The sequence below is a fragment of the Natrix helvetica genome (genome assembly GCF_964273705.1).
Source record: "Natrix helvetica genome assembly, chromosome: 7".
In the NCBI taxonomy this organism is placed as follows: domain Eukaryota; kingdom Metazoa; phylum Chordata; class Lepidosauria; order Squamata; family Natricidae; genus Natrix; species Natrix helvetica.
Window position 1 is genome coordinate 63,013,361 of NC_138558.1, and position 25,309 is coordinate 63,038,669.

The window sequence follows — 25,309 nt, forward strand, 5'->3', positions numbered from 1 at the left end:
ATTCACTTAAGACTGTTGGTTCACAAATATATACATTTTTAAACATAATGATAAAGGTAAAGGTCCCCCTCACACATATGTGCTAGTGTAGAGGGTAATGCTCCCCTCCATTTCAAAGCTAAAGAGCCAGTGCTGTCCGAAGACATCTCCATGGTCATGTGGCCTGCATGACTAAATGCCAAAGACACACAGAACACTGTTACCTTCCCACCAAAAAGTGTTCCCTATTTTTCTACTTGCATTTTTACGTGCTTTCGAACTGTGAGGTTGGCAGAAGCTGGGACAAGTAACAGGAGCTCACTCCGTTACGCAGCACTAGGGATTTGAACCACTGAACTGCCAACCTTTCTGATCAACAAGCTCAGGCTCAGCCACTGAGCCACCGCGTCCCTTTTTAAAACATAAAAGATGATAAATAAAATGTCCGTAGTAAATTCAGGGGGAAATAACCTATACCAATAAGCAATAGTGGAACACAGACAACATATCATTCTCAAATGATATTATCTCAAATTAGGAGGGAGTGTGTCATAATTTTCTACTACTTCTGCTAATTATGGGTGTTATATAGTGATAGTTTTTGTTTGTGTTACTGGGAATGGGGAGACATGTTATTTTTACCTGCACCACAGGCTATTTCCAGGTGCTCCCATCCTTCTCTTTCATCCCACACCCAGATAATAGATGATAGCTTAAAAAGGCCACAAGATGAAGCAGAAGTGACATCAATACAGCAACCTGATAACTGGGCAATTTGACAGATTTGCCTTCAGAGGAGCAACCCAAATTCCCCAGATGAGCTCTACTTCAACATTAATTAAGCTGAATTATTGATGGTGGAGGGTTTTCCCCACAGATAATGCTTGGTGAGAGCCACATACAAACCAAGAGAATTCAAAAATCTTTTTCCATAATTTGTCCCACATTAATACACCATGTTCCTGGCTTAGGGTAGAGATAACAGAAGATAACATAACTCTTGGAGCACCAAATTTAATGCCATCCTACTTCTCTTCTAAGGAGTGGGGGAGGGAATTATACTTTAAGATGGTTACTTGGATGTTCCCTCAGGAAATATCAAAGACCTCAGACCCAGGAGATGCAATTTAGGTCACTGACTCTTAGCAGTTGGAGATTCTCATGAACAAGGATGGACAACTATGGCTCCTTTACTGTGGACTTCAACTCCCAGAATTCCTGAGCAGCCTAGCTCAGGAATTCTGGGAGTTGAAGTCCACAGGTTGCAAAGGGGGCCATAGTTTCTCACCTGTGACCTCAGGAGTCTGTAGAAAGGAGTAAATAACAAAATGAATGCTATGACATTGTGATCCAAGCTCTGTCCCTGTGATGCATGCATTCTTAAGCTGCATACATGCACATAAGGAACAGCAGGGATGTCACGACTTTTGTTTTGTCATTCTAATACAAATAATAAAAATGTATAATCCCTGTTTCCAAATAATTGCATGTTTAGCCATGTGGCTACAGGCATCACTCGAAGTATTAATTTACATTTTTGGAGTTCTATCAACTGTCAGACCTGTAGCTCTTCTGAAGAAGAATTCTACCTTACTCTGTTATTTCTTAAGATTACTGGAAAGGGATTGTTTGGTCCTTAAGAGGTCCTGCCAATGGCATCATATATTCCAGCTGTAGCATCTGTCTCCTAGTATTGTACTTCATGTGGGCCAACACCAGGCCTCCTTTTTCAGAAGGCTTCTGCAACTTAATAGTTCTGTTGCAAATATAGTCCTATTGTTCATCTTTCTATTTTAAGGTTGTCTTCCATGCTCCGTACTTTTGTTTTACAGTGTGTTTTGTTCTTGTTTTTATTATCATGTTTTGTCAGTTTTATTTAGCATTTTGAGTATAAAGTCACGTAATGGTCCTGTTTTACAAGCAGCTAAATAGGGAACTGTCTTTCCTCTACGACTAAGACAGCTTCTTTGGATGAGACTTCGTAAACTACTCCTTAGCAGGCAAAGCTTTATTCATCACAATAATGACATCTTGCCATGAAGCCTAGGCCTGCATACTTTCTCCCTGTCACATAAAGATTCAAAGCCCTGTAAAGGTGGCTTTAATTAGGCTAAATATTTTAGTTAATTAAAATGTTAGATTTAGTCGAGAATTAATTAAAGCTTTAGATGGTTGATTAAATACCCTTTTAAAAATCCTGAGGTTACACAGCTGGTTGATCTCCAAAGATACACAGTTAGCTTTGTTTTTGCTGCTAGGAGTTATCTGTGGAAGAAGGAAAGTCTATAAATCTACAGAGATGATCTAGCTCACAGATCATCTATGATAGTGATGGCTAACCTTTTCCAGAACGAGTGCTCAAAGCATGCCCACATGTGGGCGAATGCGCTCAACCATATGAACCCCCAAAATGCAATGTATCCACAGCCTCCATGCATGCACACGAAGCTCCTGCATGCGCCCCGCACCCCCACGAATGCGCAGCAGAGACCCAAAGACCAGATGGCCGGTGGGAGGCGTGTGCACATGTACGCCAGAGCTTAGCTGGGGCAACGGCTCGTGTGCCCACAGAGTTCGGCGCTGCATGTTACTTCTGGTACGTGTACCATAGGTTCACCATCACGGATCTATGAGGTATATCTCTGGCTAGTGAATCTTACCATCTCTACTGACAATTGTGGGTGACCTGTGAAAGCAAAGCTTACAAAGAAAATATTCAGAAAGAAAAGAAGACTGAGGACATTGGCAGGGAGAATGCAAATACAGGACTCTCTAGGGTCATTTAGTTCCTATGGAAATCTAACCAGGAAATGAGGAGGAGGCAATCTTGGATGGTGGTTTTTTTTTTTTTGTACTTTGACCTCCCCCTGGAATTCCAGTAGCAACCATCACAATGAAGATGGCAGTATGGTGTCTCTGACAAATGGGATGAATCTGTGAGGAGAGGAGATCTTTTTGTGAGGATCCTCCGTTAGTTGAAGTATTTTGCTTCTGTTCTTCTCCACTGTCATTGATCTCCTGTGGCCAGTGGGTCGTGTGGCCGGCTCGTCATACCATGTGACAATCAGTGACGTGCAGTCAGTAGAGGCAAGGGAGGCAGGGCCTCACCTCTCTTCATGGAATAATAGTATATAATATTATATACTATATATATATAATATTATATACATCCGTCCGGCCGTGCCCGGGAGCTGCGGAGGCAGAAATGTTGTCGGCGCCTCTGGATGATGAACCAGTCACTTGCTTTCGTCATTGGGAGGCCGATAACATTTCTGCCTCCGCAGCTCCCGGGCGCGGATGGACGGAGGTAGCCAGAATGGCGCCGAAGCAGTCCGGCGGGCGAACAAGCGAGCGAGCGAGCGAGGCAGCGAGATCTTCGGTCACTCGTCCACCGGACTGCCTCGGCGCCATTCTGGCTACCTTCGTCCGGCCGCGCCCGGGAGCTGTGGAGGCAGAAATGTTATCGGCCTCCCGATGATGAAAGCAAGCGACTGGTTCGTCATCCGGAGGCGCCGACAACATTTCTGCCTCCGCAGCTCCCGGGCGCGGATTGACGGAGGTAGCCAGAATGGCGCCGAAGCAGTCTGGCGAGCGAGCGAGCGAGCGACGCAGCCTGATCTTCGGTCGCTTCCAGAGCCGGAGCGGGATGAAGCAGCCACCGCCTTGGAAGTGAGTCGCGCGGACGGAGCTTTGGGGCTGAGGAGAGAGGCAGGGACAGAGGGAGTGGGGGGAGAGGAGCCGCCCCCCTCACCCCCCAGGCAATGGGGAAAGCTTTCCTGAAATGGGGGGGTGTCGTGGGAAATAAAAAGGGCGCGTGCTGGGGGGGGACGAAGGAGGCTTTGCCGTGCCTTAGAGGCGGGCGGGCAAGCAACGAAAGGAGCAGCGAGGGCGGGCGGTGGCTGCAGGCGGCAAGGCTTGAGCGGGGTGAAAGGGACTGGTGCCGGTGGAGGAAGCAATGCTACGCCGCGGTCCCCTTAATGTTCACTCAGGAAGGCGGAGAATGAGACCACGTGTGCTGCACACGTGGTCCCATTCCCCCCTTCCTGATGACGTCACCAGCCTCCCCAGCCATAACCCTCACCGCACGTCACTGTGTGACATGTCATGTAACTGGTCATTATGTGGGAAGATCACCAAGTGGAGAGATGGTCCATGCCATTGTTGGTTGGTCGCTCAATTGATACGGCTCCTGAAGGGTTCGTATCATACCATAGCAAAAGGGATTGTATACTGTAGATGTTGCAGATATTCCAGGATCTGTCTATTTGCATGCTGGCTCAGGAATTCTGGGAGTTGAAGTCCACAAGTCATAGAGGGGCCATTGTTCCCCACATCTGTTCTAAAAGATGGAGGTTATCTTGGTTTCGAGAGAGAAAGGCAAAGGATTTTGACAGATTCAAACTGCCCTCAAATGAAGACACCTTGGGAGTTGCATCACCCCTCTGCTTATTCTAATAGCATTTTAACCTAGGAATCCTGCATTTCTCCAGGATGAATTTCAGAACCGGCTACTATCTATGTTCAGCAATGTTGTTGTCAGTTGCGAAGTCATGTCCGACCCATCGCGACCTCATGGATAATGTTCCTCCAGGCCTTCCCATCCTCTACTATCCTCTGGAGCTCATTTAAACTCAGGCCGACTGCTTCAGTGACTCCATCCAGCCACCTCACTCTCTGTCGTCCCCTTCTTCTTTTGCCCTCAGTCTTTTCCAGCATTAGGCTCCTCTCCAGTGAGTCCTTCCTTCTCGTTAGGTGGCCAAAATAATTGAGTTTCCTCTTCAAGATCTGGCCTTCTGAAGAGCAGTCAGGGTTGACCTCATCTAGGACTGACTGGTTTGATAGCCTTCAGTTTGATCATTCAGCAACAGAGCAGATTAATTTCTGATTCAGTTGTGGTACATCCACAACTACAAGTACAATTTTTCTGTTTGTAATGATGAAAATATGCAGAGTCTGTTTTTCCAGTGGTGGGAACTCTTCCTTCACTCCACTTCCCGCCTGCTGGACTTCAGCTGGTGTAACATTCTGTGCACGGGTCCCTAGAGGAAAAAGATATCTTAATGGCTTCCCAGGTCCCCCTTCGAGGCAACCACTTAATGTTAAAAAATTTTTGGTATACATCCAGAGAAGTGTATGCCATCCTGTTGATTCCAAGCTAAAGCATTAGATTGATCCAAGCTGTTTTGATTCTTTGTGCATCTTTGTAGCAAATAGTCCATCCTGCACTGAACCAGTGGTGGGTTTCAAAATTTTTAAGAACCTCTTCTGTAGGTGTGGCCTGCTTTGTGGGAGTGGTTTTCTGGCCATGTGACTGGGTGGGAGTGGCTTGCCAGCCATGTGACCGAGTGGGAGTGGCTTGCCAGCCATGTGACTGGCCAACTTGTAAAATGTGGTGAAACTCACTTAACAATGCTCTTGCTTAGCAACCAAAATGTTGGCTCAGAAACTCTGGCATTTGAAGCACGCAAGTCTTAAAGCTGTCAAGTAACAAGACCCTTGCACCCCTAACCCTTTAGAAAAAAAAACCCAGGGGTGTTCAAACTTGACAGCTTTAAGACTTTAAGGTTTTGATAGGACTCTTAGCGGCGGGCGGGGTGATTGGTGAGCCAACCAATCAGTGAGCGGCGGGCGGGGCAAGCATGGTGAGGACGGGCGGGGGGAGGGAGCTGGAACTGGTTCTAAACAGCATGGTAGATTTGTGGAACCTCTTCTAAAGAAGACGTAAGAACTGGCAGGAATCTACCCCTGCACTGAACACTCCAATACCCCAGCTGAAGGGACGTTATACAATACAATACAATACAATAGCAGAGTTGGAAGGGATCTTGGAGTCTTCTAGTTCAACCCCCTGCCTAGGCAGGAAACCCTATAACATTTCAGACATCTTCTTAAAGACTTCCAGTGTTGGGGCATTCACAACTTCTGGAGGCAAGCTGTTCCACTGATTAATTGTTCTAACTGTCAGGGAAGTTCTCCTCAGTTCTAAGTTATTTCTATCCTTGATTAGTTTCTAACCATTGCTTCCTGTTCTACCCTCAGGTGCCTTGGAAAATAGTTTGACTCCCTCTTTGTGGCAACCCTTGAGATATTGGAACATTGCAACTTTAAGTGAAATAGAAAAGTTATTTTTTTTCTTCCTTTCCAGTAAAAGTTCAGCTAGTTTCCAAAGTCTAGACTGCTGATTCAAGGGTTTTTTTCCAAGCTACTGCTGCTTAAATTTGGTATGTGAGTGCATATATACCCTGTTTCCCCCAAAATAAGACCTCCCCATATAATAAGGCGAATTGAGCTTTTGAGCGCATGAGCTAAAATAAGCCCTCCCCCCAAAATATTGCAACACAGCAGCAGCCATGAGATGACCACGTTCGCCACCTTCTGCGTATCAAAAATAATGAGACAACACCCACCCACCCGAAAATAAGCCCAATTGCTTATTTCAGGGGTCAAAAGAAAATAAGACCCTGTCTTATTTTGGGGAAAACACGGAACTAGCAATTCAGTGCTTTCAATAAGTTTTTTAATGGAGGGATAACTCAGTGACTTCAAAAACTCTTAACAGCAACTGCCCATATTTCTTTGCATACCACTAGACAAATGTGTACAATATGTAAATTTAGATCTGCAAGTAAGATTAGTGTCTCCTGAGCTTAGTTTGCAGAGAGACAGTACAGAGAAGGATCTAGACAAAACTGGTTATACAAAGCTCAGATAGGGATATTGATTATGTTATCTGTCAGTGACGTGCGGTGAGGTTTATGGCTGGTGAGGCTGGTGACGTCATTAGGAAGGCAGGAAATGGGACCACGTGTGAAGGAGGCTGAGGCAGCCTCAGCCTCCTCCACACGTGGTCCCATTCCCCGCCTTCCTGAGTCAACATGAAGGGGACCGCGGAGCGCTCGCGCTCCGTGGTCCCCTTCATGTTGACTCAGGAAGGCGGGGAATGGGACCACATATGCCTTTTCCCTTTTCTCTTTTCTTTTCATGATGAGAGCAGTGAGGCTCTGCCTCCCCTGCCTCCCCTGACCGCACGTCCCTGTTATCTGTATACTAACAGAATAGCAGGATAGAATAACAAAATTGGAAAGGACCTTAGAGATCTTCTAGTCCAACCCCTGCTCCAGCAGGAGTCCCTATATCAATCCAGACAAGCAGCTGTGCAGTCTCTTTTTAAAAACCTCTAGTTGATGGAGCACCCACAACTTCTGAAGGCAAGCTGTTCCACTGGTTAAGTGTTCTCACCATTAGGAAGTCTATCCTTAGTTCTAAGTTGCTTCTCTTCTTGATTAGTTTCCACCCATTGCTTCTTGTCCTGCCTTCAGGTGCTTTGGAGAATGGGTTGACCCTTTCTTCTTTGTGGCAGCCCCTGAGATATTGGAAGGCTGCTGTCTAAGTTGTCCATTCCTTTTAATGTTCTTTTTTGTTAAAATATTAAGGTAAAAGTTCCCCTCGCACATATGTGATAGTCGTTCCTGACTCTAGTGGACGATGCTCATCTCCGTTTCTAAGCCGAAGAGCCAGGGGTGTCCGAAGACATCTCTGGGGTTATGTGGCCTGCATGACTAAATGCCGAAGGCGCACGGAACACTGTTACCTTTCCACCAAAGGTGGTTCCTATTTTTCTACTTGCAATTTTTATGTGCTTTCAAAGTGCTAGGTTGGCAGAAGCTGGGACAAGTAATGGGAGCTCACTCTGTTATGTGACGCTAGGGATTCAAATCACTGAACTGCCAATCTTTTGATCGACAAGCTCAGAGTCTTAACCACTGAGCCACCGCATCCCTTAAAATATTAGGTGACCTTATATTGTGATCCTTGACTCAAACAACCATATCTCTGTTAAATGATTACTACAGAGGCAAATTATTTTTAAACTGTAGGTAGTTTTATTAGTTATAGCATGGTGGTGAATTTTATTAGGAAACAAAAGTGTGTGAGAATGACATAATAACTAGTTATTTTATTTTATTTTTCTAATCATACAATATGAAAGAGAAAAAAACTGAACGTGTATTGTTCAATCATATGGAAGGTTTTAGAATTTTGTTTTGTTTCATCATGTTTAAGAGTTTGGAATAATCTGAAGCTGTATTAGACCCATCTGGCTGTTCAGGAAAATCCCACTTAATTGCTCTTTTGCCAAAAATGTTATATCACTTCCTGGGAATGCAATTAATATAAAACATATGGAAAGCACTGGAGAAGGTCCACAGTGAATTCAAAGATTTTTTTTTTTTAAGATGGAACCATTTTTCAGAAGAAACAGTAAGCCATGCTATCCTACAGGGTTGAGAATTAACAAAGTCGTGTGGAGCTTGTCAGAAGTCAACAATCCTTCTCCAGTTTTTTTTTTAAACTGTCTTTTTTTTTCTTTGAACACTGACTGTTTTTAAACTGATATTTGTTTTTCAGTAGAATTAGAAATGATTAAAACTTTTTAATTGTTTACCTTAGTACAGGGGTCGGCAACTTGGCTCTTTCATCCCTCTGTTGTTGCTCCCTGTCAGCAGTTGGCGCCACAATTTTGAGAGGACCTTCCGGTTGGTGGGGGGGAGCATGGCGTGCCAGGAGGAGGCTCTATGGCAGGGGTGTCCAAACTTGGGAACTTTAAGACTTGTGGACTTCAACTCCCAGAATTCCCCAGCCTCTATGGCAAGCAGCAGTTCTGGTCAGCTCCACAATTGACAGGACTTTCAGTTAGGAGAAGTAGAGGAAAAAGGATGCCAGACTAGGAGAAGACTCTATGGTGGGAGAACTAGACTTCTGGTCAGCTCCAGAATTGAACAGGACGCTTCCGGTTAGGACCTTTGTGGCCCCCGGTGTTTTCTTTTCTATAGGGAATGGGTCCAAATGGCTCTTTAAGTGTTTAAAATTGCTGATCCCTGCCTTAGTATAACTGTTTGTACAAGTAACCCTGGACTTGCAACATTTCATTTAGTGATAGTTCAAAATTACAACGGCGCTGAAAAATGCTGATTCTAGCCTAATTTCGGCGTGAATTTTATTTGAGTTAGTTCTTCCAATACTTCTAGATCAGATCCTTGGAAATTTTGCTGTCATGAATGCTCCAGGTCATGGATTAAATTCCATGGATTAAAGTGTTTTTTAATAAAATGTTTCTTTTCAAACAAACATAAACACACAAAACATATAACATAAAAACCTCTTCAACTACATACAGTGTGTGGATTGGTTATAAGATCTTTCTGGGTACTTTCCATAGTCATCACTTGAGCTTTCTCAAAAATCACATATTGTCAATCAAATATCTTTGTATACATTATTATTGTACTTCATTTGTTTAATTAACACTATTGTTTCACCATTTTAAACAAGGTATTCTAAATATGTATCCATTTGTATTATAATGATTCATTATATCATCTTCAATATATCCAATAATAAAGAATTTTTTGTATCCTATTCTAAATCATTCTATTATTTTAGCATTAATAACATTCTCAAATAGTTTTCAATTCCATGTTTTTTCCATTATTAGTATCATCAATCTAATAATTTATAATTGATATAAATTATAATTTATAATTTATATAAATTATTATAATTGTTAAACATCCCTTAAGCATAGCTATTATTACATCATTTTTATATGGGGCATATTAAATTTGAGGTAAATTTATATTATGGCATTTCATTACATCATCTTGAAATCATCCAATGATATTACATCTTTATATTCTATTCTATATAGAATTATTTATCTTTTATAAAAAGGCTTTTCAACATCATCTCCCTCATCCTCACTTACAGTTTATATAGAATTTCATATTATCAATCTAGTATATATGAATGCTTTATTATTGTTATTAATCATTTATTTGACTATAGCTATTATTAATTTATCTTATACATAGTGCTCAAAGTTTAACTACATTTACCTACATTTTGATTAAAGTGTTTTTAATCTGTCCAAATCCTGTTTGAACAAGCAGACCTTGGAGATAGCATTTCTGATTTCAGAAAACATCTTTCTTCAATAATCCTGCTGAAATTTCAGAAGTTGGCTGGAACTACTGGCAAATATACAGACAGTTGATCAAGATGATGTGGTCAGAGTTTGATTCAGTTGCTTGGTTTTTAATGCAAGTAATCGTTTCCAGGTGATATTTCCACATGAGCTATGAAACAGGGCAGGAATATGCTACTGAAATGTAACAGTTGGTACATGCCTAACACTGCTGATAATAATAGAATACAGTACACGTATTTTTGTATATTTGATAATTAAGTAATATTGGGTTGCTTCGACTGATATCACATTGTTTGAAGAATGTATGAGACAATGATCTGTGCGTTGCATGTTGGCAACCCAAATGAAATTGACGAAAGGCTTGTCTGTATGTCCTAATTGTCTCCACTCAAGGAGTTTTGTAAGAATGTGTGTTGTCCTCAAGGCTGCTGCAGAGAGAACATCCCACCGTCCTTCTCACTTCATCTTAAGAGCAGTGTTTTCCAGTTTCTGCTGCATAGTGCTATGGTGTGGCCCAGCTGCTACACTTCATTTTCTTCTTGGCACTCTATTTTTTAAGCAAGTGAATTCTGAAATCCCTCTTCCACTTCAAGTAATAGCAATATTGCAAAACCATGGGTGTTTTCTTTTCTATCCAGAAAAGAATAGACAGGTGTCAATTATAATGGGGGCTTGTGCAAGAGGTATATTGATGGAAACCACATGGTCTTAAAGGTCAACACATGGAAGGAAAGTAAGTGATCCTTGCTTTCCAAGCACTAGGGGAGAGGGTTAGAGCAGTTCACCAACGCAATCCTAAGTTGCATTAACAGAGGGATACAATCAAGATCAAGTGAGGTACTACCCTGCTTCCCTGAAAATAAGACCTCCCCGGATAATAAGCATCAGGCTCTTTTCCAGTGAGTCCTCCCTTCTCATTAGGTGGCCAAAATAATTGAGTTTCATCTTCAAGATCTGGCCATCTTAATGGCTTCCCAGGTCCCCCTTCAAGGCAACCACTTAATGTTTAATTTTTTTTGATATACATTCAGACAAGTGTATGCCATCCTGTTGATTCCAAGCTAAAACGTTAGATTGATCCAAGCTGTTTTGACTCTTCGTGCATCCTTGTAGCAAATAGTCCATCATGCACTGAACATTCCAATACCCCAGCTAAAGGGACTTTAAGTGAAGTCGAAAAGTTATTTTTTTAACTTTTAAAAGATAGGGTTAGAGAGTGTTAAAGATATGGCAGTTCACCAATGCAATCCTAAGTTGCATTAACAGAGGGATACAATCAAGATCAAGTGAGGTACTATTCTGTTTTCCCTGAAAATAAGACCTCCCCGGATAATAAGCTCAATCGGGCTTTTGAGTGCATGTGCTAAAATAAGCCCTCCCCCCAAAATATTGCAACCACGAGGTGACCACGCTCACCGCCTCCTACACGTCAAAAATAATAAGACATCCCTGAAAATAAGGCCAAAGGTTTATTTCAGGGGTCAAAAGAAAATAAGACCCTGTCTTATTTTCGAGGAAACATGGTAATAACACTCTATAAAGCCTTAGTAAGACCATACCTAGAATACTGCATCCCGTTTTGGTCACCACACTATTAAAAGATGTTGAGACTCTAGAAATAGTGCGGAGAAGAGCAACCAAGATGATTAGGGGGCTGGAGGATAAAACATACAATGAGCGATTGCAATGGCTAGTCTAGTGAAGAGAAGGACCAGGGAAGACATGGTAACAGTCTTCCAATATCTGAGGGTCTGCCACAGAGAGGAGGGGGTCAAGCTATTTTCTAAAGCACCCAAAGGCCAGTCAAGGAATAATGGATGAAAATTGATCAAGGAGAGATTGGAAATAAGGAGGAATTTTCTGACAGTGAGAGCAATCAACCAATGGAACAGAAGTTGACTTCAGATATTGTGGGGGCTTCATCACGGGGAGCTTTCAAGAGACTGGACTGCCCTGTGTCAGAAATGGTGTAGGGTCTCCTGCTTGGGCAGGAGGTTGGACTAGTTGACCTACAACAGTGGTGGGATTCAAAATTTTTACTACCAGTTCTGTGGGCATGGCGTGGCTTGGTGGGCATGGCTTAGTGGGCATGGCAGGGGAAGGATACTGTATAATTCCCATTCCCACCCTACTCCAAGGGGAGGTTACTGCAAAATCCCCATTCCCTCCTGATCAGCTGGGACTCAGGAGGCAGAGAATAGATGGGGAAGGGGGCAGTCAGAGGTGGAATTTACCGGTTCTCTGAACTACTCAAAATTTCCGCTACCGGTTCTCCAGAACTGGTTAGAACCTGCTGAACACCACCTCTGATCTATAAGGTCTCTTCCAACTATGTTAAGCTGTTATGCTGTCAAGATATGTTAACTGATAGTGTGCATTTGCCCAATCTGAAAAACATATTAAAATGCAACACCAGTTTTGGCTTTATTAGTCCTTTTCAATAGAGGAGACAAGAGCGCAGAGCTGCTATGTAAAAGAGCCTTAAGCTTGTTCTTTTGACTTTCCTTTCTCCCATTATGTTGACTACAGTTCTCAAATTCCCTGTAGAATTGAATTATGGGAGATATGTAATATAGCTGGAAGATCCGTAGAATAGGGATACCAGTCAAAGCTATTGAGAAGTAAATTGCTGCAAATGTCAAGTAAGTAGAGAACAAATGTCAAATATCAGAAGCTGCAGAGGAAGCAAATTTTCAACTTAAAAACAACATGCCAACTCAACACAATTTAGAACCAGAATCTGACACTTCTAAGGATGTATCTAAGGACAGTTCCTAAAATGTGTGCTACCAGTGTCTATGAACGTTTTAATCTTTTCATTTTTAAATTTGAAGTTATGCTCTTAGTTCAAGATGGATTACTGGGTTCTGGGAAATTATATACACTTAATGCAAAGAGATCTCACTGATACGTAGAATCTTAAAAATAATAGGAAAACATTGATTAAAAATGTTAAATAAGGAGGTACAAAATTATGAAAATATAACAATTTTACTTTATTTTTCCAGGCTGTGCCAATTTTTACAGAAAAGTTGAAGGCTGGTGAGTAGCTAAAAGCATATTTCTTTTGCTGTTCTTCAACTGATTTTGTGCAATATTACTTTACATATCCCTAAAGAAACAAGCAGCTTTGAACTACAGTTTCAGCAGAAAGTGCAAATTATGAACTTAACAAATATTAAGTGCTTGCTGTTAATAATCTGTATTTTCACTCCACTGCGGAAAACAGTGGTATTCATTGGTGGTGAAGATTTTCACAAAGTTGAAAGATCAGTCCTGTGAAAAGCTAAATTGGGCCTCAAGCGATATGGCCAATGATCAGTCAGAAAGACAAAATCTGATATAATAGGCTGGGATCTTGCTTTCTTAACCCTCAATAACAAAGAAATAATTGTCTTCTGGATCATTTTGTTGTTGGTACTTTTGTCTAGAAAGCACGTAATAGCAATTTGGGACCCATGTGCAGATAGCTAAATGGCTTTTGATGGATCATCATGCATTCTGCACATAGTTGGAAATTACACTTTAAAGCCTCTTCATTATTGCAAAATAGCCTAAATTCTCTCTTTCACTAAGAACTTAGTGTGACTTTATTATAATAAGTGGCTTTTAAAAAATTATTATCCAGTTTGGTAGCGTTTTAGATTGCGGCTTTCTAACATTTTTCTGAGTTCAAATCAATTGTGATTTTTGCTACTTTAATAAAGGGTTGATTGTGCTGAAGAAGGAATAGAACTATATTTTTTGATTTTAGATGTCTTAAATGCTTTTTCTTTCTACCATCTGTTGACTGAGCAAAGAGATTTAAGTAACTGACTGATGTGCCATCAAGTTGTTGTCAACTCTTAATGATCCCATCCATAAATTTTACTCATGATGATCTATTTCTGACCTGGTCTTCAGAGCTTCCAATAGTGCATTCATTATCAATATAACTGAGTTCATCTACCTTGCTGTTTGTTTTTTTAAAAAATACTTCATTGAAAAGATAGTGCCATATTAGGTTAACAATTGCAAACAAAATAAAGCCAAAGAAAAATCAATAGCAAATCTTAACTTACTTAACAAACTATGGCAATAATATGTTTACAGTAATATTATAATAATACAAAAAAAGAAAAAAGAAAATGAGCTTTAACTAAATTTCTACTTACATTAGCCTATTTACAATTTTTTCCATATTATATCCATAATTCTATAGCATCTTTATTTTCCATACTAACAGTTATTGGCTTTCGTCAACTTCTCTCTCATTTCTACGTCTTGTCTCTATCCATTCATAAAATGTATTCCATGTCCTATACTATTTCGAGTCTTATCTTTAATTTTTAGGGTTAATCTATCCATTTCAGCACAAAACCAAACTTTCCTAATGATATCATCGTCCGGTGGGGTGTTTGCATTTTTCAAATATTTAGCATATATGATTCTTGCTGCCGTCAATATACGTAACACTAAGTATACGGTTGTTTTGTCATAACTTTCTTATACCTAAAAGGCATGTTTCTGGTTTGCACTCAATATGCTGTACCCTCCACATTGCTGTTGGTTGCCTTCTTCTTCTCTTTCTTTCTACCTTTCCTAGTTTTAAGGCTTTTTCCAGAGAGCTGGGTCTTTGCATAATTATCTGAAGTAGGATAATTTAAACCTGGCCACTTCTGCCTTGAGGAAAAATCCTGGGTTGATTTGTTCAATGAACCATCTGTTTCTTTTCTTAGCAGTCCATTATTAATTATTGTTAAAAATGTTAATTATTAACTATTGCCATTCATCAAAAAAAATTTTATTGTAGACAATACCACTGCCTTTGCATCATTTCTTTAACATTGTGTAATATCATGGGTACAATTCTGCCAGGTTTTTCCTCGTATCTCCATCTTCCCACACTATCCACTTGAATTCTTTCTCCCAAGTAAAAGAATTTTATCTAAGGCAGGAAATGAAGCTTCTGCCCAACCTTGCAACTGGAGAGAAGCCTCCCCTTTCTTTGTTTCTCTGGAAACGGAATGACTTAAAACAGAAGATCACTCTATCCCAGGGCTAAGCTTTTAAGGGGATAGTTTCAGAGTTGGTATTCAGCAGGAACTGACAAGTTCTGGAGAACCGGTAGCGAAAATTTTAAGTAGTTCAGAGAACTGGTAAATACCACCTCTGACTGGCCCCACCCCCATCTATTATCTGCCACCCAAGTCCCAGCTGATAGGGAGGGAATGGGGGCTTTGCAGTAACCTTCCCCTGGAGTGGGGAGGGAATGGAGATTTTGCAGTATCCTTCCCCTGCCACACCCACCAAGCCATATTCACCAAGCCGCGCCCACAGAACTGGTAGTAAAAAAAAATTGAATCCCACCACTGCATAGCTTCACTTTTACTCTTTTAACCAGGTGATCTAGCTCACGTACTTTTGGAACGTGCAATGCTGATAGAAATTTAACAGTGGAGCATCTTTACAGAATAACAAGAAGTTGGAAGGGACCTTGGAAGTCTTCTAGTCCAACCTCCTGCTCAGGCAGGAAACTCTCTATCAACCATTTCAGATAGTTGTCCAAACTCTTCTTTAAAACTTCCAGTGTTGGAGAATTCACAACTTCTGGAGGCAAGTCATTCCACTGGTTAATTGTTCTAACTGTCAGGAAATTCTCCTTACCTTTACGTTTCTTCTCTCCTTGTTTAGTTTCCACCCATTGCTTCTTGTCCTGCCCTCAGGTGCTTTGGAGAATAGCTTGACTCCCTCTTCTTTGTGGCAATCCCTGAGACATTGGAACATTGCTATCATGTCTCCCCTAATCCTTCTTTTCATTAGACTAGAATTAAAAACTAAACTAAAGTATGAATAATAAATGAACATTTAAAGAATTTAAATGTTGATAAATGCAACACGGTAAATTCTTGATGACTACCATAGCGAAACCAAGTTATAGCAGTCTGTGCTCTATGTAGAGAATCAAGCAATCACAGATGTACAAACCAGAAGTCGATGTAAAAAAGATGTGGAGACCCTAGAAAGTGTGCAGAGAAGAGCAACAAAGATGATTAGGGGACTGGAGACTAAAACATATGAAGAACGGTTGCAGGAACTGGGTATGTCTAGTTTAATGAAAAGAAGGACTAGGGGAGACATGATAGCAGTCTTCCAATATCTCAGGGGTTGCCACAAAGAAGAAGGATTCAAACTATTCTCCAAGGCACCTGAGGGTAGAACAAAAAGCAATGGGTGGAAACTAATCAAGGAGAGAAGCAACTTAGAACTGAGGAGAACTTTCCTGACAGTTAGAACAATTAATCAGTGGAACAGCTTGCCTCCAGAAGTTGTGAATGCCCCAACACTGGAAGTCTTTAAGAAGATGTTGGATAGCCATTTGTCTGAAACGGTATAGGGTTTCCTGCCTAGGCAGGGGGTTGGACTAGAAGACCTCCAAGGTCCCTTCCAACTCTACTATTGTATTGTAAAATGTGAGTAAAGTTGAACTACAGGTAGTCCTCAACTTACAACTATAATTGAGCTCAAATTAAGCAAGATATTAGTTAAGTGAGTTTTGCCCCATTTTACGACTTTTCTCTCCACAGTTATTAAGGAAATCGCTACTGTTGTTAAGTTGGTAACATGGTTGCTAAGTGAAACTGGTTTCCCCATTGACTTTGTCAGAAGGTCGCAAAAGGTGATCACATGATGCCAGGACACTGTAACCATCATAAATACGAATCAGTTGCCAAGCATCTGAATTTTGATCACATAACTATGGGGATGCCGCAACGGCCGTAAGTATGAAAAATGCTCATAAGTCACTTTTTAAGTGCCATTGTAACTTTGAAGGGTCACTAAATGAACTGCTATTAGGTTGAGGGCTCCCTGTATACAAATGAGCAAAAACGTGGAGGAAAAAGAATAAAGCCCTTCTTATATTCCTGCCTATTCTTTTCCTGACATACTTCTCATGGGTGGGTTGGTGCCACCATTACTGCCAGTTCGGCGCATACATAATTTTGCATGCATACACATGCACTGTTGCCCATAAATAGGTCTGTGCGTGCGCAGAACATTAAAAAATGGGGGGGGGGGAACATGCTGCGCCAACCGGGGAACCGTTTGGGAAGCGTGGCAGGCCTGGGTCGCTGCTGGTTCTGGTGACCCAGGCCAGCAAACCACTACCAGTTCGGCCGAATTGAATTGGTAGGAACCCACCTCTGATACTTAGCCTCTTGATTCCATTTTCCCCCAGGACTTTGAGCAGTGGTGGGATTCAAATAATTTAACAACTGATTCTCTGCCCTAATGACCAGCTGGGTAGGCAAGGCTCAGTCGTCATGTGACTGGGTGGGTGTGCCCAACTCAACGTCACTTTATTGATTTTTTTCCCTTTAAATGTATTTAATTTAATTAAAATAAAATTATTCCATTCATCCAATTGATAAATGAAAAATGAACACGTGTTAGTTACCTAAAATTATAAATTTGAAGTACATGATGTTTTCAAAAACTAATCTTTCTTGTTCTTACTCCGATGCCAGAAGAATCCACAATTCTTTATTTTGGGGGGTCTATAATTAACTTTTTAAATATATAATTAAAAATACCTACCTGAGTCCCAAGCCCACTGAATAAATTAACTCCTGCTGTGTTGCTGCTATCATGATATCTACCTGCAACCTGGAAAAAAAACATTCTGCCATTCGCCTCTCATTCTTCACACCTCCTGTCTCTCCTTGGAGGAAAACAGTGGGCTTTATAGATATAAAATACTTAAATTTACCATTCAGTCTGACAAGCTCAATATATGGAAATCCTCATTTATCTAATGAAGTAGATGGGAGGTCACAGAAGTTTAGCACAGAATTAATTTCTTAGGTTTTAAGCCACAATGACATCCTTCATCATTAGGTTGTCGGGATTCCATTGATTTCAGGTCATTTAGCTTCAGTGAACTCTACAATTCATACTTTTGCTCTTCAAACCATCAATAGAATTTAATTTCTTCATAAAATGGAATTTTATCTCTACTAAAATCTGCCCTTGAAAGTGATTTTTCCCCCCAGCGGCCACTCAATATTTCATATTAGTCTTCAGTCAGCTCTGAAATCTTAAGCCAGTCATTTTCTGTGGCACCTTCAAGTTGCAAGAATTAAAATACAGAGATAATTAAATGTGATTTAAACTCTATCAAGCTTTTTTCAGTCACACAATGCCAGCAACCTATGAACCAACTGTGCCCTCACATGGTGAGAGAAACTAACCTTCTCATCTATTGATAAACTAGATTCAAACCTGCCAATCAACTGGAAATAATTTTAAACTCTGTTGGAAGTGGAATTTTATTGGTAAAGCACTTTGTATGTTAGCTTGTCCTGTAGCTTTAAGGTGCTGGAAAAGGGAGGAAGTTTTTTTTTTCTTTTTTTCTCACTGCGTTCTTGTGTTCTGCAATGTGTGCATTTATTCTCCTGTTCGTTTGTCCTATGTATGTTGCAGGGCAGATTTTGCATGGTATTTCATATATATGTATATATATGTATATATATGTATATATATCTATATATCTATATATCTATATATCTATATATCTATATATCTATATATCTATATATCTATATATCTATATATCTATATCTATATCTATCTATATCTATATCTATATCTATATCTATCTATCTATCTATCTATCTATCTATCTATCTATCTATCTATCTATCTATCTATCGGTGTGTGTGTGTGTGTGTGTGTGTGTTCCAGTGTAACTCTGGAACACCTCGAGCAATTTCAACCAAACTTGGTACACAGATAAATTTACCAAGTAAATCTACTACTTTATTGCTGAAATTGTTTTTCCTGCAATCATGATTACAAGGATTACATTTAGTTTGTCTCTCTTGATAGCCCTTGTGTTATTGCAGTTGTCGTAAAAGTAGTCATTAACAGGTAGAACATTATGGCAGATGATCTTGTGCACTAAACTCAGGTCGGAATATAGACGGCATAGTTCAAGGTTATCCAAGCCTAAAATTCCAAGCCTGATAGTATAAGGAATTTTATTACAAGCAGAGGAGTGGAGTATTCTTCTTGTAAAATACCTCTGGACCTTCTCTAATGTTTTAATGTCCGAAATGCAGTGTGGGTTCCAGGCAGGTGAGCAGTATTCAATGAGAGGTCTGGCAAAGGTGTTGTGTGCCCTAGTTAGCAGCATTGCATTACCAGAGAGAAAACTACGTAAAATTAGGTTGACAACTCTGAATGCCTTTTTGGCAATGTTGTTACAGTGAGCTCAGGTCTTTCGAAATGAGTACTCCTAGGTCTTTGACAGAGTGTGCGCCATCTTTTAGATCGTTTCCGCCCAGTTTGTATTTGATATTCTGGTTTTTATTGCCAATGTGTAGGACTGAGCTTTTTTTTTTAGCAGATTTGGAGTTGCCAATTGTTTGACCATTCAGATACATAATCTACGTCGTTTTGTAGAGTAGTAGAATTTTCTGTGGTGTTAAATAGTTTTACATCATCGTCAAAGAGGACGCAGCTGCTAATATATGATCACAAAGGTCATTTATGTAAAGTAGAAAGAGTGTTAGTTCTAGAACGTTGCCTTGGGGAAGACCACTGTTAACTGGTGCAGGCTTAATTACATTTGGTCCGGAAATTTCCCCCTATAAATAAATATCTGGGCAATGCTGGAATATCAGCTAGTTTTCAAATAAAATACTGCAGTGTTCCCCTTGTTTACTCTCCTCACTCTGCCCATTCAAAGTGTTTTCTATGAAAATCTACAGGGCTTTTGTGATGACGTTCTCAGAAATAAAAATCATGCTTTCTGATTTCCCAAGCTTCTGTTTAATCTTGTAATTAAACAAAACAGGTTTTTTTTATGAAGTCACATGGAGTGGAATCCTTGCTGACATCAAGGAAAATGTCTGTTAGCAAATTGATTACCCTGTTACGTACCTGACATAAATGAAACATTCCCTCTCACTTATCACGGATAACACAGACCCTTTGCAGAATAAACTGCTCACATACAGACATTGAGACTGTCTTTACCAGTGACGTGTGGTGAGGTTTATGTCTGGTGAGGCTGGTGACGTCATTAGGAAGGCAGGAAATGGGACCACGTGAGAAGGAGGCTGAGGCAGCCTCAGCCTCCTCCACACGTGGTCCCATTCCCCGCCTTCCTGAGTCAACTCCGCGGTCCCCTTCATGTTGACTCAGGAAGGCGGGGAATGGGACCACATGTGCCTTTTCCCTTTTCTTTTCATGATGAGAGCGGTGAGGCTCTGCCTCCCCTGCCTCCCCTGACCGCACGTCCCTGGCTCTTTACATAATGTCAAAGCCTGGATTAGGAGGTCTAGTCTTTAAGACTAGAAGCCAGGAGTTTGGGAGTTCTAGTTCTGCCTTATGTATGAAAGCTGGCTGGGTAACTTTGGGCCAGTAATTCTCTCTCAGCCCAACTCATTTTTCAGAGTTGTTATTGTGGGGAAAATAGGAGGAGAAGGGAATTGTAAATGTGTTTTCCTCCTTGAGTTTTTTTTTTTTTTAATAAAAAATAGTAAAGGCAGAATTTAAAAACAAAATGTGAGAAAAAATATTTAACACTTCGACTTAGGGAAGCCTAATTCTGCTTTTCTTTGGTATGTTAATTCTTGTAGATGGCTGGAAAAATCTAGAAAAGTCTTAGACGGAATGCAACTTTGAGTAATGTGGTAACGCTTTAAAGGATTTTCTTGGTATATTCATGAACATACATACCTTTTCTTTTTTTTTAAAAAAATGTGGTTCTACCCTCTTCAGTTTGCTAAAGTCAAGATGATCAGGGAATATATGAATGTGGAATAATTACTTGTCGTACCATCACACAAGAGTTTCTTCACAGAAGCTTTTAAATATAGGGACAAACTACATTTAATGATTTGTATAGTCAGAGTCCTTCCACTTTCTGATGGCTCTGGACAGCTTACTATGTTAAAAAGTAAAAATAGTTAGGGTAGATGAGGTAGAGTAGGGTCGAGGGGAGGGAAGAAGAGAGGAATCCAGTGATGCTATTCAGCCGATTCTATCCGGTTCGGGCAAACCAATAGTGGAGCAGCAGGAGGCTCTGCCCACCCACCCATCATCACGTCCCATTTTTGACACTCTGCGCATGCACGGAAGGTCCGCTCGCATTTACGAACCTGTAGCTGAGTTAAGTGAATACCACCCCTGGAGGAGTCTGTAATGCTAGGAAAGGTGGAAGGGAAGGAAAGAAGAGGAGATCTTGTAGCAAGGTGGATGGATTCCGTTTCAGAGGCAATAGGTACATCAGTGAAAAACTTGAAGGATGAAGCTAGGGACAAGTCACCCTGTATAAAATCTATCTATGCAGTTGTTAAGAATCAATTCTGAACTGAACGATGCACAATCAAAGAAAGGAACATCTTTGTTTATGAGATTTATAATAATGCGAACGAAATAAAATAGCCAAGTCTAGGACAGTCTTTTATTCCAAGAAATGAATACTCAAAGCAAATTATTAGAAGCTCAAAAATAGCTATATCTAGAACTGTTTGATCCCAGACTATATTCATTTGAGGGTGTTCTTTAATTAAGTGCTTGCTAGTGGGTTTCATCCCGCCTGGTTTTGACTTAAAGGTGATAACAGTAGTAGAAACTGGTATCCAGAGGAGTCTAATTTCTTTACACTTTCCCATTGTGCATTGTGGGAAATTTAGCTGGTGCTGCTAATTGGAATGTTGAAAGCCTATGAAAGGGAAAGGGATAATCCCTAAACATAGGCTTTTTACACACACACACACACACACACACACACACGTGTGCTTCAAAATTTTTAGCAAGGGGATCTCTGCCTGGTTGCTGGGTGGGCATGGCCTAGTCCGCCTCCTGCACCACAGGGGGGGTTTCACCCTCCCCGGGTTCTGGAGGCTTCCCTCGAACCTCTGGGAGGGCAAAAACAGCCTCCCCAGGCTCCGGAGGTCCTCTGGAGCCCAGAAATAGGCCCGCTTCTAGCTTTCCTGAACTTCTGGTAGGCCTGTTTTTTGCCCTCCCTGGGCCTCCGTGCACGCCCTGCACTTACCTGCATCCAGAATGGGCCCGTGGGGACTCTTGGGAGGGGCAGGGCAGGGTGTGGCGGGACCAGGATTTGGGGGTTCTCCGGATCTTAGCTAGAGGTTCTCCCAAACCCCTGTGAACCCCCAGCAGCCCACGCCTGTAATGTATGTATGTGTGTATGTGTGTGTGTGTGTGTGTATTATATATATTAAAATTACTGAACCTTGAATTATTGGATATACCTATGTACTTTTATTTTTAATAACACATAGAATTCTATTTGAAAGAAATTACTGGAATGAAGGACATGATTATTTTTATAAATGTTGTTATGCTATACAAAAATTAAGAAAGTCAATTACTATTAGATTTAAAATTCTGTGGGAATAGTTCCTCCGCTAAATTAAAAATTACAGTTTATGCAAGCCAAGTTGGATGACTTGATTCTAAGAAATTGAATTCAACATCTGGAAAATCTCCACATCTTACATCTGCGTTTGATTTTGGTTGTTGTTGTTGTTGTTGCTTTCTCCACCAGTTCCAATCACTCTTTTACCTTTATCCTGTTTTCTTAACAGAAAAAAAAAACATTTTGTTGCTGAGATACACTCGTCTAAGGCTACTAAATATAGCAGAATCATTTCATTTCCTGGGATTCTGTTACTTAACTCTCCTTGCTGATATTTAAATCCATTTAGGGAGCGATGCCGCTTCCTTCCCTTTCCAGAAATGGAAGAGCATATTTTAAGATCTCGTGATGCAAAATGAAATAAATTAATGTATACTAATTGTCCCAATAAGAGCAAATATTCTTACGCATTCATAAATAATAGTCGTTTGGCCATGTAGTTTTCAGGTTCCCAAGTAATTTGAGGGATTGAAAGAATTAAAGGTGACAGATTATGGAACTGTTCTACTTAAGAATGGTCTTAACACTTGAAATGTCTACTTGATAAAATTATTTTTATGAGAATATACAATGTAGTTTGTCTCAAGCTAGAAAATAATGTATCTCATACATGATTTTAGGTGAATGGCTTAGGGCAGTGGTGGGCAACCTTTTTTTTCAACTGAGCCAAATCTCGCCAAAACCACGATTGAAATTTACTTTGAGAGCCACATTTTTAAAACCGAAAATACATAGGAGGGTACACTGTTTTTAGTTTCAATAAGTTTTTATTGAGAATGTTCTGCATGCAAGTATCCACATAGGTCGGGAGGATACAAATAACACAACTAATAAAACAAAAACTTTAGAACGATATTATTTATCGATAACGTTAAATTCCGTAAAATTTGTCTTACAATGTAGAGAAAATTACATCCTGACATTGACTGACAAAGTCACAACCACTAATGTGAACACTGGCCTTGCATTTCCTTGGATAGTTTGAGTAAGTCAGGTTTGTATGTTGTTGTTTTTAATTTCATCTCTCTCTCCCACTTTCTTTCTTTTTTTCTTTTTCTTTCTCTCTCTCTCTCTGGCTCTTTGTCTCTCTCTCCCTCCCTCCCCCATCTCTGTCACTCTGTGTGTGTGTGTGTGTGTCTGTCTGTCTCTCACTCACTCTGTGTGTGTGTGTGTCTGTCTCTGTCTCTCCCACTGTCTCTCTCCCCTCCCTTCCTCTCTCTCTGTCACTCTGTGTATGTGGGTGTGTCTGTCTCTCACTCATTCACTTAATCACTCACTCTGTGTGTGTCTCTCTGTCTGTCTATCTTTCTCTCCCTCCCTCCCCCTCTCTGTCTCTCTCTGTCTGTGTGTATGTGTGTGTGTGTCTGTCAGTCTCTCTCTGATTCCCTCCCTCACTCCCTCTCTCTGTTCCTCTCTCTGTCTGTCTTTCTCACTCACACACACACACACACACACACACACACACTGTGGTCACCTTGTTGAGTGTTCCAATCACATTTGAAACACTCAACAACTGGCCTGCATTTATGGTATTTTGCAGCATTCTGCAGTCATAGGACCAAAATTGGTTGTCACTCACCCGGGCTTTTGCAGAAGCTTCCCTCCGAAGCCCGAGAGGAGGGAGGGGAGCGGGCACCCGGCACACAGAAGAGCCGCATTAAAGGGTGTAAAGAGCCGCATGTGGCTCCCGAGCCGTGGGTTGCCCACCACTGGCTTAGGGGACTGGAAGCTAAAACATATGAAGAACGGTTGCAGGAACTGGGAAAATCTAATTTAATGAAAAGAAGGACTGGGGGAGACATGATAGCAGTGTTCCAATATCTCAGGGGCTGCCACAAAGAAGAAGGAGTCAAACTATTCTCCAAGGCACCTGAGGGTAGAACAAGAAGCAATGGGTGGAAACTAATCAAGGAGAGAAGCAATCTTGAACTAAGAAGAAATTTACTGACATTTAGAACAATTAACCAGTGGAACAACTTGCCTCCGGAAGTTGTGAATTCTCCAACACTGGAAGTTTTTAAGAAGATATTGGATAACCATTTGTCTGAAATGGTATAGGGCTTCCTGCCTGAGCAGGGGGTTGGAATAGAAGATCTCTAAGGTCCTTTCCAACTGTTATTCTATTCTATACTTGGAAATACTTAAAGAAAACAGTTCCAACCCAGAATTGTGTAACTTCTAATTCTCTAAATAAGAAATCCCTTCTGCTTGTCTAATTTTTTTTTGCTTTGTTTTGCTTTATCAGAACTAAGTGGTGGTTTTGTTTTGGCTTGAGAGAGACCAGGTGGTTGGCTCACCTGGATTGTACTGTACAGCTTCTATTTTTCCTTCTATTGTGCATTTAATGAAGGAAAGGGAAACACAGCGTCCAAAATACCAGCTGAGCCAGTCAATTGCTCAGCAATTATAGAAAAGTGCATAAAGCATGGCCACGCTCAACGGTTGCAGATGTCTTAATGCAATCTCCAGAAGCATTTTGGTTTCTGGATGAATTTCAAAGACTTAAATAGCTGTATGAAGCATGATGACTAGACGATATTCATAAACCACCAATCTCATCTAGGTTGTGTTGATCTTTCAGAAACTGTCCAGATCAGCTCTATATATTTCAGATGATTTATTCAATTTTAGCACAATGGCATTATCTGAATTAACTACCCAAACTAGCTTAGATGAATCTTTGCTGATTATGGCTCCTAAGGCTAGAGAGATGTAGCTGGATGCCACAAATATACCAGGGGTGGGTTCCGGATCCCATTGCAACTGGTAAGCTGCAACGGGGCCCGGCATCCATCGCATGAACGAGCGCAGGACGCATGCAGCACACAGATGCGTACTTATCTCACGCAATGCTTCAGCTGCTCAGCGGAGCATCGCGCAGGCACCCGTATGCTCCATGCACATACGCGAAA

The 25,309-nt window shown here is 40.9% G+C and overlaps 1 protein-coding gene across 2 annotated transcripts in view; it reads left to right on the forward strand.

Annotated features, from left to right (window-relative positions):
* The window catches only part of DLC1 (DLC1 Rho GTPase activating protein), a 353,596-nt gene that overhangs the window by 151,830 nt on the left and 176,457 nt on the right, over window positions 1-25,309 (forward strand). For both annotated transcript variants that reach the window (XM_081959778.1, XM_081959779.1), the window contains one exon: window positions 12,976-13,009. In XM_081959778.1, the coding sequence (XP_081815904.1) occupies window positions 12,976-13,009 (34 nt within the window). The remainder of the gene's footprint in view (window positions 1-12,975; window positions 13,010-25,309) is intronic.